The sequence below is a fragment of the Ambystoma mexicanum genome, chromosome 6q, assembly GCF_040938575.1.
Source record: "Ambystoma mexicanum isolate Mex_15411 chromosome 6q, UKY_AmexF1_1, whole genome shotgun sequence".
Classification (NCBI taxonomy): Eukaryota; Metazoa; Chordata; class Amphibia; order Caudata; family Ambystomatidae; genus Ambystoma; species Ambystoma mexicanum.
The window spans coordinates 1,671,059,525-1,671,073,984 of NC_090937.1; the positions used below are offsets into that span (position 1 = coordinate 1,671,059,525).

At 48.4% G+C, this 14,460-nt stretch overlaps 1 protein-coding gene across 1 annotated transcript in view; it reads right to left on the bottom strand.

The window, feature by feature from the left end:
* The window catches only part of GPATCH11 (G-patch domain containing 11), a 62,117-nt gene that overhangs the window by 38,519 nt on the left and 9,138 nt on the right, over window positions 1-14,460 (bottom strand). The window contains exon 2 of the mRNA XM_069632536.1: window positions 13,060-13,394. Within this exon, the coding sequence (XP_069488637.1) occupies window positions 13,060-13,387 (328 nt within the window). The 5' untranslated portion in view covers window positions 13,388-13,394. The remainder of the gene's footprint in view (window positions 1-13,059; window positions 13,395-14,460) is intronic.

Below are 14,460 nucleotides of genomic sequence, written 5' to 3' on the forward strand. Positions count from 1 at the left end.
GTTTGAATGACATACATTTTTCCAGAGGAGTCAGGAACCTGGAGAAACCTATGTGGCTGCACTCAGGATCCTGCGCCATACTTGCGACTTTGGGGATTTGACAAAGTCCTTAATTCCGGACCAATTAGTCAGATGCACCAACAATGCTAGGGTCCAAGAGCAGTTGCTAGTAAAAGACATGTCCCTGGAGCAGGCGCTGGAGCTTACGAGAGGAATTGAGCAGACCACCCAGTACATGAAGGAGATGGAAATGGAGAATCAAGGGGGACAAGAAGTTTGTACAATAGCTCAAAAAAGAAGACAGACTGGACCAAAGAAAGATTGGTGGGGTCATCAATGTCTCAGATGTGGGAACCCCAGGCATGCGGCAAACAGTGTGTTTTGTCCGGCAAAGAGTGCAGAATGTTTCAAGTGCAAGAGGAAAAGTCACTTCGCATACATGTGTAAGGAAGCAACTATCAATATGGTGGAGCAGACGGACAACAATAATGACCAAACAAACTGTGGCCCGGAAGGAAAGCCAAGAAATATTTCCAAGATATCCACTTTGTGGTAAGGGACGAGTGAGTCCAGTGGATGATTTCCACATAGACGATACAAATCGTCAATGAAAGTGGATTCAGTGTCACCATGGGCAATTGTATCGAAAGAGACTCTCAAACATATCTTACATTAGGATGTGATAGACCTTTCCACGGCCCAGGTACAACCGTGTGGTTATGGTGAGCGCTATAGACTTGGTGGGGGGATTCCAAGTGAATGTGAGCTACAAAAGCAGAGTATGTTCAGCCAACATCCTGATGGCAAAGAAGGGTGCTTCTCTACTAGGATGGGTCGAGAAAAGGAGCTTAGGTGTGAGAATTCAAGCGAGCGCACCAATACCATTTAAATAGCTTAGATACATGATAATTGGGCTGTGGAATTTCCAGAAGTATTTTCAGAAAATATAGGGAAATTGAGAGACTATGAGCATGCTATCAAACTGAAGTCTAATGCCTGTTCTGTGGTTCATAAGGTGAGACCAGTACCATATAAAATGAAGGAGCACCTACACGAAGAGTTAAGCAAGCTTATGCAGAATGGAGTGAAATGTTTGGCCACGGTGGTGTTGGTGGCGAAGAGCAACGGCAAAATAAGACTTTGTATTGATCTCAGGGACCTCAACAAGAACATAAAAGGTGGAAAGACATCCTTTGCTGATCATATCCGAAGCTTTAGCCGTATTAGGAGAATCTAGTTGGTTCACCAGGATTGATCTTTCGGCAGAATACCACCAAGTACCCTTAACCAAGGAGAGCCAAGACCTTACAGCCTTTATCACACCAGAAGGGACTTAAGTACCTGGGAATGCCTTTTGGGTCGGCATCAGCTGCTGCAGTGTTCCAGCATGTGATGGAACGTTTATTGAAAGGGATGGCGAATATGATAGTATTTCAAGATGATATACTGGTGCATGTTGCGAGTGAGATACAACACGATTACATTTTGAGATGTGTGCTCGGAAGGTTGAGTGCGGCTGGTTTGACAGTACAGAGGAGCAAATGCAGGATTGGAGTATGTGAGGTGGAGTATCTTGGTCACACGATATCGGCACAAGGTGTTGCTCCCAAAGTAAGCCTGGTGGAGAGTATTTGTAAAGCTCCCGCTCCGAAGGATAAAGAACAGTTGAGGTCTTTTATGCGGATGGCTGAATTTCATCACAAGTTTGTATGTAATTTTGCCACCATTTCATTTCCCTTAAAATAGTTGCTTAAGAAAGGGGCTGGGTTTGTGTGGTCGAACGAATGCCAAGATGCCTTTGAAAAGATCAAGGATGGTATTAGCAATGCACCTTCATTGGGAGGTTTTGTAAGCGGCAGAAAAACTCTGCTGTCCGTGGATTCCAGCTTGCTAGGTTTAGAAGCATTGCTATCACAAGTGGACGTGGGAAAAGAAGAACCTGTTTGCTTCCAGACCCTTGAGGGGTGCTGAAAGAAACTATTCAGTTATAGAAAAGGAGGCCCTGGCGTTATATCGGGCAGTGTAGCACTTCAAATATTTTTTGTGGGGTAAGGCGTTTCTGATCAAAACGGATCATAGGCCATTAGTGCAAATGATGACTAGTGAAGGTTGGGCAAAAGGTTCTCCAAGGATATCAAGGTGGATGTTGGGGTTGCAAGGATACAATTTTCAGATGAGTTATGTCCCAGGCAGAGAGAATTGCAAGTACTGAACTTGGGGCGGTAGAACGAGAAGATTGGGTGGCAGCAGAGAAAGAAGATATTGTGCCGATCAGGGTGAAGGAATGGACGGTGATGGGGTATGAAGTCAAGGAAGAATTGTCTGTCGGAGGATGGTAGTAGACTTAAAAGGGGTACCAAAGTGATTCCCCTGGAAGGGGTTAGGAGCAGGTTGATAAACATTGCTCACCAGGGTCATTCAGGAATGAGTGAGATGAAAAGATTGTTGTGGCAAACATTCTGGTGGCCAGCCATGGACAGTGAGGTAGACGGGAAGGTGAGGGAATGCAAGGAGTGTGCAGCATGTCATAAGAATAAACTAAAGAGAGAAACTCCCCTTTTGCCAGCACAGGTACCGCGTGAGCCTTGGGAAAAGGTAGCGGTGGATTTAATGGGCGATGGCTTTAAATTTGTGGAAGTAATGATAGACTATCATTCAAAGTGGTTGGAATGGCGGACCTTGAGAGAGGCTACCACTGTGGATTTGTTCATTTTCTTTGAGGATGCGTTTTTCAGAGAAGGGTTTCCTTCTGAAATAGTTACGGATAATGGAGTCCAGTTCTGTTAAAAAAAATGTATGGTGGTTTGGGATAAGTCGCACACGCACGGCTCTGTATCACCCAAGGGCAAATGGCTTTGTGGAACCAACAGATTCTTGAAGGGGGGTATTCAGTTAGCGAGGATGACTGGAGTGGAAAGTTGTGAAGGAGATGGTGTGGAGCTATTGCACCAGCGACTTAAGTGCGACCATTTGTGTCGCTTAAGGGACGTCAGCCAGCAACCAAATTGTGTTCCGCTTGGATGGGGTTGTCTGGGTGTGTGGATGTGGACCGCAAGGAAATTATGGATTTGATTAAGAAGGCTCAACATTAATAAAAACGTGTTTTTGATGATGTAGCTAAAGTGAAAGCGCAAGAGTGGTCAGTAGGGGATGTGGTCCTGATAAAAAACAGATTTAGACTCAAATGCTTAGAAAGTACATTTTTGGGTCCTAAGATGATTACGGCTGTTCGCAATGGGGTGGTGATTGTTGAAGGAGGTGAGGTCTAAAGGAAGATTGGTCTTAAGCAAAGCAGGGATAAGTGATGAGGTGGAGCAAGGTGAGGATGCTAGGTTGGGTGGTGACTTGAAGAATGCTGATGAGGAAAATGATGTGTGTGATGGACCAGGAAAATGCCTTCCAGGTTGAAAGACTTTTATTGTGATTAATCCTGCTGTATGTTGTAATATAAGGAGGGAGATGTTTTGTGTTTGGTAACTTGTTTCCACTGAAAGTACGAACAGCATAGGCGATAAGGGGCATCCCTGACGAGTGCCCCGATGCAAGTCAAATTTAGTGGAGATTTTCCCATTAGCCGTTACCTCGGCCGTGGGTTTTGTATAGAGCAACTTAACCCAGTGTAGATATTGTTGGCCAAAATTCATTTTCTCCATAGTTCTGAACAAAAACTGCCATCAAATCCGATCAAAGACCTTCTCCGCATCCAGGGATAATGTAACCAATTCTCCATCCAGTTTGCCCGCCTCATAAGGTTAGCAGAAGCTTCCGCATATTTGTTGAGGAGACTCTCCCTTTTATAAAGCCCACTTGATTTGGGTGAATCAGTTTTGTTATTACTCTTTCCAATCTGTTTGCCAAAATTTTAGAGAGTATTTTACTATCTGAATTCAGTAGACCGATTGGCCTGTAGCTACCTGGATCCAAAGGAGGCCTCCCTGGCTTCAAAATTAATGATACAGTCGCAAGCCTGAGTGATGTTGGTAGAATTTCTGTGTCCTTACAGTATGAATGTGTACTTGTAGAATTCTGTCTGGCATAGCTTTGTAAAATTCTGCAGGAAGGCCATCTGGACCTGGGCACTGCCATACATTTCTTACTGCTTTTTTAACCTCATCCAATGTTATTTCCCTTTCCAGACTACTTTTCTCCTCATTCGAAAGACTTTGTAGTGGTCGTTTTGCAAGAAAATGATGTTATATGAACAGGATCTACTACTTCTGGATCTCCATATAGACGTTCTCAAAAGCCTCTGAGCACATTATTATTCTCGTGAGGGTCAGGGATCTGATGTTATGTTATATCTGCTTTAGCTCGTTTCATGAGAAGAAGAACCTTCAGAAGATAGGGGGTGGGGGGTCATATTAAATGCATTAACATGATAACTCCTGCGTCAAGTGTATAATTCAGAGCAACGCGTCAGAGTGGTATCTCTTTGAGTCTAAGAACTTTACAATTCCTGACTGAATATGTTTAAACATGTTGATGAGTACATGAACCTAGGTATACCTGTCTTTTAGCGCTGAGAGAAAGCCTAGACTAGAGTGAGTTTTGATATGAGTGACGGATGACCAGGGTCCGTTTTCACATCCTCAAACGAGGTAGAGATAAAAGGCTCGTGGTCACGCCTAATCATAGGCAATCAAGACAAATGTGTCAGGATAATGAGGAGGCCCATTGTATTATTAAAGCAGAGTTGATCTTGCTATTCACACTTTGAACCGGCTCCGACAGAGGGGGTGCACATCATGTGAAGGTCAAAAATATTATTAATATTATGGTAGGGGGCGCCGGATGAAGACCTAACTCCGCGTCGCTCCGCCAGGGCTGCCCAAATCCTTCAAAATCCTGCCGTTTCTTCGGGTCTCTTGCCGACCTGCACTAAACACCGCTGCAGGGGAATGCACCAGCATCCCCCCCGAAAAATCCTGGCGAAAATCGGACCTGCCTGGGCCTCCTGCACCGTGTGAAAGCCCTGCCGGTGACAGAGTCGGCGGGAAGGAAGCGCCTTCATCGGCAGTGCCCATCAGAGCCCCGCCGAAACTACGCCGTTCGATCCCCGAGGCTCCCGGGACAGCTGCCGCAGGACTGGTGTCGTCGCCTGGCGAACTGAGAGGTGAGGACTTGCCCTCCCATCCCCCCCCCCCCGCCCGGGCCTCCGCTCCAGCCGCTGCCGCCATTGACTGGTCCCGAACCCGGAGGGGCGCCAATTGGACCTGGGGCTGCCTCCTCCTCCCCCCCTGCACAACACCCGCGCAGGCTCTCCCTCCCCCACCCCTGCTGAGCGCAGGCCACCTGGGTTGAGGGCTGCCCGCGGGAAAGAAACCGAGTGCGGGGGGAGGCACACACGGCGGGAGGAGGGAGGGGAAATCTCGGGGGCGGCCGGCAACGAGGACGGAACACCAGTGGGTCGGAGCGGACCTGTTGGGGGATTGCTCCTGGCCACAGGCGCTGCAATTTGAGTTTGCCTGTTAAAAAAGAAGTGCAGCCCAACCGGAATAGTGAAGGTACTCACACCAAACCCCAGGAAAAAGCACCCGCCACGCACTGGGAGAGAGGCCAAGGACTCGCCCCTGGACGCCTGGACCCAGACTTGCCACCTCGGCCGGAGCAAGCATGCCGACACATCAGACTGGCGCCACCCTCACCGCCTGCATAATCATCCCCCCCTCCCTTGAACTACACGACGAAACATGCCCAGGGCTGGGTCACACTGGACATAAAGCCAGACTGCGCAGGCCAAGGCCCGACAGGGGGCAAAGCAACATGCTGGGAACCAGGGATAAGGCCACCAATCGGCAATCCACCGGAGGCCACAGAAGCGGATCGAAGGCCTAAGGATACCTCAGGAAGGAACCTCCGATCCAACGGAAAACACCCGCACCCAGTGCCACCCCCATAGGGTCAGGATGGGAAAGGATCAGCCCCGCAGGGGAACGACCCAAAACAAAATAGACAAATACACGATGAGCACCCCGGCGGCTCTCCCGGACCCAATTAGTAGGGCGGACAACGAGTCAACGAAGGGGGACGCGGCCCAAACGCTGTCTCTCACCGACATCATGGCAGCAATCAACGACTCCAGAACCTCGGTAGAGACCAAAATAGACGGCTTGGCCTCCGAGGTGTCCTTTGTGAGGCAAGACTTAGGGACCTAACTACCAGGGTTGGGGAAGCAGAACAATGAATATCCGACACCGAAGACAGTTAAAAACCTGGGAGGCCGCCTTGAACAAATGGAACGGAAAATCACCACGCTCGAAAATACAGCTGAGGACAGTGAGGGTAGGTCCCGCCGGAATAATCTCCGAATACTCGGCCTTCCCGAGAAAGAGGAGGGGCTCTCCATAGAGCTCTTTCTGGAAGACTGGCTAGTAGACTTGATGGCTCCCAAGCAACTCTCCAAATTTTTCTCAATAGAAAGAGCACACAGAGCTCCGACGGGCAGACCAGTCCCGGGTGCCCCCCCCCCACGAACGGTAATCGCAAAACTCATGAAATACAGGGACCGAGACACACTGCTGCACATGGCAAGGGCGTCTGGCCCCATCACTTACAATGGCAACCGAATCGGGTTCTTCCCCGACTATACGAGAGAGGTCCAGAAGTCGCGACAATCCTACGACTCCATAAAAAAGAAACTGTCACCCCTGGGAATTAAATACGCACTCTTCTTTCCGGCAACATTCAAAGTATACCACAACCGCAAGGTTCATGTGTTCTACAACCCCCGCGAGGCCTGGGAGTGGCTAGAAACACAGGTCCTCTACTCCATGCCCGAATAGACCGGGTGGAAGCACACCCCACAGGCACGGCGGAGACAACGACCACCCCGCTGGACAGGTCACCCCACCACGTGAAGAAGCCGGAAAACTCGGATCTCCGATCAACATGGGACACACTTGAAATTGTGCAACTGACCGACAGGTCTAAGGAAACGGTATGAGATCCTTACAGCCGGCGGCCCTGGAGGGGCTGTGGGGGAAGTGGACAACTAACACCTCTGCGCCCCCTGAGGGGGACTCTTCACTGTCAGTTCTACTTTACGTTCAGTCGTTACCTTGAACCACACGAGTTGCGGGGTAGGGTCCTTCTGACCCCTCCCCCCCGACACATGGAGGGCAGCCCACCCCATGGATCGGGGCTACTTGTTCTATTCCAACGCACACCGGTCCCTATCCAGACTCGATTATATCCTCACCCCTATGAACATGGCCCACCGACTATTATCTGCAGAACTCCTGGCGAGAGGGATCTCTGACCACTCCCCCCCTGTTGGTGAAACTCAAGGGTTTGACAGCAAAACAGGAACCCACCTGGCGCCTGAACACCTACTATTTAGGGATACCCGAAATACTGGAGGGGCTGGCAAATAAAACATCGGAATACTTCGACTTAAACGAGGAGGCTGTGGACTGCCCAATAATAAGGTGGGAAGCATACAAGACCGTCATAAGGGGGGGAAGCAATTTCCTTGGTGGCAGCTCACCGCAAACAGCATACCGAGGCAATCTCCGATGCGTAGGCCCAGGTAACTAGGCGGGAGGAGCAATTCCTCGAAGAGGGAACCCAGGAGGCACATGAGGCCTTGGTAACAGCCCAAACAATCCTGAAAGACAGGGCCTTACACAATGCCCGAACCGCCCACTGGCTGGTCCGGAGCCAGATATACGAGAGGGGAGACAAAGCCACCAAAACATTAGCCTGGCTGGAGCGTAGAGAGCAGAGTAAAGGACAAGTACGGGCCATCCAAACCCCGGATGGGGATTTACTAACGGGGGATGCGGAGATCGCCGGGGAATTTGCAAACTACTACAGCGAACTATACTCCCCGCAAATACGAGAACCCCCAACAAACATCCCAAACTTTCTGGACGCGATCACGATCCCCCGCCTTTCTGAACCCCAGATAGAACAGTTAGACACAGCCATCACCGAAGACGAGGTAGGGGAAGCCCTCTTTCAACTACAGACCGGGAAGACCCCTGGCCCCAACGGTTTCCCGGTGGAACTGTGGAAAAAACTGAGTGTAACCACAACGAAACATATGCACACCATGTTCCTCCGTAGCAGAGAACAGGGCACCCTCCCCCCAGACCTCCGAAAAACGACAATAGTGGTGATCCCCAAAGCAGGGAAACCCCCGGAGCACTTCGCCTCCTACAGGCCTATTTCTTTAATAAATGGGGAGGCCAAAATACTAGCCAGAGTCCTCGCCAATAGACTACTGGGGGTGATGGGATCTCTAATCCACCCGGATCAGTGTGGATTTATGCCCGGTAAGTCCACACGAATGAATCTCCGCAGGGTCCAGATTGCTCTTGATCGGGCTGACTAGATCCTGTCCCCGCTGGCCCTCCTGGCAGTGGACTTTGAGAAGGCTTTCAATACAGTGGGATGGGATGCCCTGTGGGCCATAATGGAACGCATGGGCTTTGGACAATACTTTATGTCCTGGGTTAAGCTCCTTTACTCCCTCCTCGAGGCCTCTGTAAGAGTCAATGGGAAATCATCCGCCACATTCCCGCTGAGTTGGGGGACCAGGCAGGGATGCCCCTTCTCTCCCCTGCTGTTTATCCTCGCCATCGAGCCTTTGGCAATCCGGTTGAGAACTGATACACAATGGACAGGGTTCGCCTGGCCACGGGGCGGGGAGGAACGGGTCTCGCTATATGCGGATGACCTTTTGATATATTTGAGCAACCCAATAATCTCCTGCCCGATAGTGACCAGAACCCTGGAGGAATACCAACACTTCATGGGACTCTGGGTCAACACACAGAAAACAATCTACTTCCCGGTACAGGGAGGAGAGGAAGCAATCCCAGATTCCTGTCCGTACTCCGTTTCAATTCTGGGCTTCACCTACCTAGGCATAAGAATTAATAGGACACAGGAGGACTTCCCCAAACTGAACCTGCACCCGATAATAGAAAAACTGGAGAACGATGTCGCCCACTGGCACTCCCTCCCACTTTCATTACTCGGGAGGGCAGCACTTTTTAAGATGCTGGCAATCCCGAGATTTCTGTACATCCTCCAAAATGCCCCGCTCCCCATCCCAGCCACAACATTTGCAGATATCAACCGGACCCGCCGCACACTTCTCTGGGGAGGGAAACAGCCACGCATTGCCCTTAAAACGCTCTACCACTCTGTGTGGGAAGGGGGTATAGGACTGCCCAACATTCGCACATACTACTGGGCGGCACAAGCGGGGGTGGTGAATGAATGGCTACACGGAGACCCGCTGCTACCACACATCTGAGTGGAGACAGGGGACACTGGCCCCCCCTCCCCCCTGCATATACTATACGATAGCCCAAGGAACCTAAGAGCGGCACTGACCGGGTCCCGTCACATAAAGCGAGTTTGGAGGGAGATACATAGATACTTAGGCTGGGAAGACAGACCAACCCTGATCCAACCCCTCTGGCGTAATGCACATCTCCCCGAAATACAAAAAATGGGCCACTTTGAAACCTGGGAGAGGAAAGGGATTTCCACACTGGCGGACATTGTCCAGGAGGGACGACTGATAGACTTTGAAACCCTACAGACGAGGCACGGGCTGTCACCCATGGACCGCTTTAGATACCTCCAACTCACGCACGCCATTAATACCCAATTCCCGAACCTGGCCGATATACCCGCCTGCTCTCCCTTGGAAACAAACATACTCCCACAAAGTATCCCTCACAAGGTAACCTCCACCCTCTATCAGGCAATTAACTCCTTTGGATCCAGGGAGCTCGTCAACCTTGGGGATAAATGGGAACAGGACCTTGGGCAACTGGAGGCAGAAGAGTGGGTGGAAGCCCTGATGTCCCCGCGGGAAATTGGGATCGATGCTAAACTCCAGCTGATTCAGCTCCGAATCCTACACAGGTCCTACTACTCCAGAACGCAAATGGCCACTTGGGGAGTGAGGGGGGTGGCAACGCAGAATGCACCCGATGCAAAAGGGCAGAGGGTACCTTCTACCACATGTTGTGGGAATGTGGGGTGCTGCAGGAGTTTTGGAGTGCGTGTTTACTCCGCCTCTCCAGAATACTTGGTACCACAATCCCGAGAGACCCTAAACTTATCCTGCTGGGTATAGGAGGCAAAACTGACCTTAATAAACACCAAAGAATATTTCTAGGAGTAGCACTTGGTGCGGGAAAGAGACTCACGGCAACCACATGGGGCTCGGGGGACAGGATAACCATTGACAGATGGTCCAACGAAATGGACAGATGCGCCTCCCTGGAGAGGCAAATTTATAATGCGAGGGGTTCCCCCCGCAAGTTTCAGAAAATATGGGTAAAATGGGAACCATAAAATGCTAAGGCCAAAATAAGGGACAGTGGCGACGCCCAGCGCAGCTGCCGGACGGGCGGTGCAGATTCTCGACCCCCGCCCCCACCTTCCCGCCGCACCACACAGATGTCAAGAGTTATGTTATGCACTGCTATCTACTGCGACCTTGATGTTGGGTCTCCTAATGTCTTTTGTGTACTCACGTTGAATGTGCTACCTTCTCCTTTTTCCTTTTGTTCTCTGTTTAATAAACCAATAAAAAAAAGATTCATAAAAAAAAAAAAGAAATGTATTATGGTAACAATGTACCTGGTAGTCAATCAACTCCTAAGTTTAACAATGACAATGTAGCAGGTCACACGTTTGGGTGAATGTGTTTTAGAGAATGGGTGGCCAATAGGGTAATGGACTATAGGGGATAACTAGAATTATATAGAGATGTTAGCCAATAGGGAGTGTGGCATCATGTCATCTTCATTATGCATAGTTTTGTAGATTTGATGTTACTCCTTTGGATGGGGCGGGCTCCATGTTAGTTCGGCTCTACGGGACCATCCGATACTGTTTGCATGTAATAAAGCTTTGCTTTCCTTGCAAACGGTCCATTGATTATTTGGTATTGTTTTTATCATTCGGGTTTTGGATCTTTCACCTTACAGTGTGTGACAGAGAAGTTGGCGACTGAGAGGTGAAAGGAGGGTGACTGAGTAGAAGGTGGGGTGGAGTAGGGAGACAAATGGAGTACTAGTAGCGTGGAGAGCAACATCAGCAGATGAGAGGGAGAGGAGAGAAGGTGAGGGGAGCCAGGGTGAGGTGACTAGCGGGAGGAACGGAGAGGTGATCAGCCGGAGGACCGCCGAAGAGCTGAGTAGCGGGAGGAGGCAAGTAGCAGGAGGAAGGGCGAGTAGGAGAGTAGCATCAGGGCGTGAAAAGATAAGAGGGGGGCTCGAGTGTCTGAAAGGCATAACCTCCACAACTCATTAGAAATAATCCAAAAATAGCATAGGTCACACGTAGGAAGTCTCAGAGAGGTTAGATGGAAAAGGATGCCTTCGGCCTGCCAGGATAGCAAGGCAGAAGCTAGACTGTAGGGTTAAAAAATCAGTACATGCTGCCCCAGGGATTGAAATTAAGATTGGATAAACAGAGCTAACAACAAGAAAATGTATCTTTGTGTCCATTATTCATTACCCCTTTTGCTTTAAATGTTGCAAGATGGATCCTCACGTTTATTAATAGATTGTCCTAAACTTCATATGTGTGTGTTCTGTATTAGTTGGTCTGGGGATCCAAAAGTAGCTCCTGGAGGTTGTTGGTGTCACGCTAACCCGTCTCTTTTAGGTTACTAGCAGGAGCTAAACAGCTCCCAGTTCCCCTATATTTAGAAGGCTCTATGTGGGGAATAGAGGTACCTGGGTTCGGGAGGACCTGGCTTTTAATAGATGAGAGAAAGCAGGATGGCCCCTTTCAAAAACCTTAATAGAAACCCTTAAACTGACCGTGAGAATTGGTGCGTTATTGGGGCCATCTGTGACAGAACACGTTTTGTAACTGCATAAAAAGGAATCCGTTCTGGTTAGAAATATAAAATACCATGAAACATTCTACTTTTTTAAAGGGAGAATGTCTTCCAACTTGATAGTCCCCAACTCTGCAGCATACCAAAGTCAGCCTACACCAAACAAAACATTAACTTATGCAAGGCTCAAACTTTGATCTCACCATTAGCAGGTTATAGCTGAATAGAGTATAAAATGGTGTTATTTGTATGTGGAGAATTGACGGGGGAATGACTATTTATACTGGTCTAGTAGCTTGCACCTTTAAAGTTTTACCCGGGACTTGGGTGGCAAAGCAATACCTTCCAAATAGGAAAAACTATTTGCTCATGGCGGGTATACATTTTTCTATGTAGAGGGCACCAAATAACAGATGAGTAATATACGAAACCAAGACGTAGCATGGATCCCAATATGGAAACTATTTTACTGAGGATGCTAACTGAACACTACTGAAAAAAAGCAGAGGCCTATAGCCACATACACATTACCCCTTGCACTGTAAGGATAAAGATTTGTGCATCTTACTTGATCTAGCCTCACAGCAATGACCACCCTCACCTCGATCCCCCGAGATTAACTAACATGAATAACTTTACACTCGCACGTGTTAACCAGTGGCTGCGTAATCCATAAAGTTATCATTACAGGTTTGTGTCAGAGTGTCACTCCTCCACCATCCCCTTGTGTGTTGTGAGGTGTTGTGCATCCTCCACCTTCCTCAGCTAAAACATGATGTAATTCCATAGCGTGCTGAGACGTAGGCTTATCCCTATAGACTTCATCAGTCTCACTACTTGTTCACATCTTTTTGGAAAGTATATTTAAAGAAAAGACAGGCAGGATAACACTGGGGAACAGAGTGCTGCTATGTGGCAGGACGATAGGCTGATTTTGTGAGAGCGTAGACCCATCGGTCCTACCCTAGAGGTCAAGAGTGAAGTGTCCTTAAGGATTAGGCGGCCATGCATGATTAAGTCAACCCCACAGGCGATGGAGTGAGTCTCAGGAATTTTATAATTCTGTGTTCAATCACTACAAAAGAAAAATATGAATCTTATGGAAACTTCATGTCATATATGGAGGCCGAACAGGGATAGATAGCGCTCCAGGGAGTGTAGATAAAAACATGAAAAGACATATTAGACTCCTATCATAAACTTTAGCAACGGTATCAGAAGGTCAAAGAACAGGCTCCTACCTGTTTTAACGTGCAGTGGAATTGGTTCGGCAATGCCGTCGCCGTGCTTGCCGAGGGACTGGCCCTTTTTGTAGCCCATCTTCTGAAGCAAGGCAAAGCCTTTGTTCTCATTGCCAATGGCACTGCTTAGCACGGTCTCGCGGCGCTCTTTCTCCACTTCCTTCAGGCTCTTCTGATGATTCTTCAGATTTGCCTCCTTCGCCTTCTGTTCTTTTTGATAAGCGACTTGGGTTCGCCTGGCAAGGGGTAGACCTGGCCTGACATCCCTCTGTGTGCTAACAAAAGCCGCTGACATGTAATCATCTTCCTCATCTGAAACTGCCGCCATACCCTCCCTGGAACAAAACAAAAAAAGATTTATAATTCTGTGTCATATTTGCAAGATTTCTATCTTTTTTGTTATTTTTTTTTTACAAAAGTTACATTTTATGTCTTTAGTTTGAGATGATTTGATAAGTTGTTAATTTTCAGCCACACATTTCACCGGATAAATGTTGGGTTTCATGGATGGAGAATACATTTTTGTTAGGAGCTACTTTCTACTTGGGATTTTATTTAATTATTAAACCTTTTTCATGCCATCAAAATTAACCTGCCATTTTTTTGCTGCATGTACTGTTAATTGAGATTGAAAAGAAATGCATGTATAAACCCTGTGCACTCTGCTGAGTGGCCCAGTCATATCATCATAGCCTCAACAAAATCTCATCACATCCACGTTACAACTACATCAAAGCCGCATCTTAACTACATCCACATCATCACCAGAATCACTTCCACATCATCACCACAATCACTTAACTGCTCCACATCATCACCACAATCACTTAACTGCTCCACATCATCACCACAATCACTTAACTGCTCCACATCACCAGAATCACTTAACTACTCCACATCAAAACCACCTCTTCATCACAATCACATAATATCCACCTTGGGGCCACAGCACATCATTTCAATTAAAGCCACTCCCACATTAAAACAACATCCCAAACAAGCCAATCACATCCATATCCCATCCCACCCAACTCAACAAAATGCTACAAATGTTAACAATTGGCCCACAGTGGGTCATGAGCGACACACGGCCTCCTTTACTCATTCTTCCTGGGGCATCGAGCCCAGATGTCTGGAGCCGTGGACCACAAGCAAAAGGAGTGACTCCCCATTCAGGCTGAAACAGGACTAGGGACAGAACCCCAACCCCTGCTTGAGCCAGGACTTTGCTGAGCTCACCCTAGACTTCTGCTTCAAGACATAGGGATCCTACTCATGACAATCCATTCAGCGCTGCACTTCCGTTACCCATGTGTTTTGGGCACCTACAGCCCCATTCTAACCCAACTTCTAACTTAGATCGCTTCTCATCAGCCGGCCATTCACCCACTTTCCATTCAC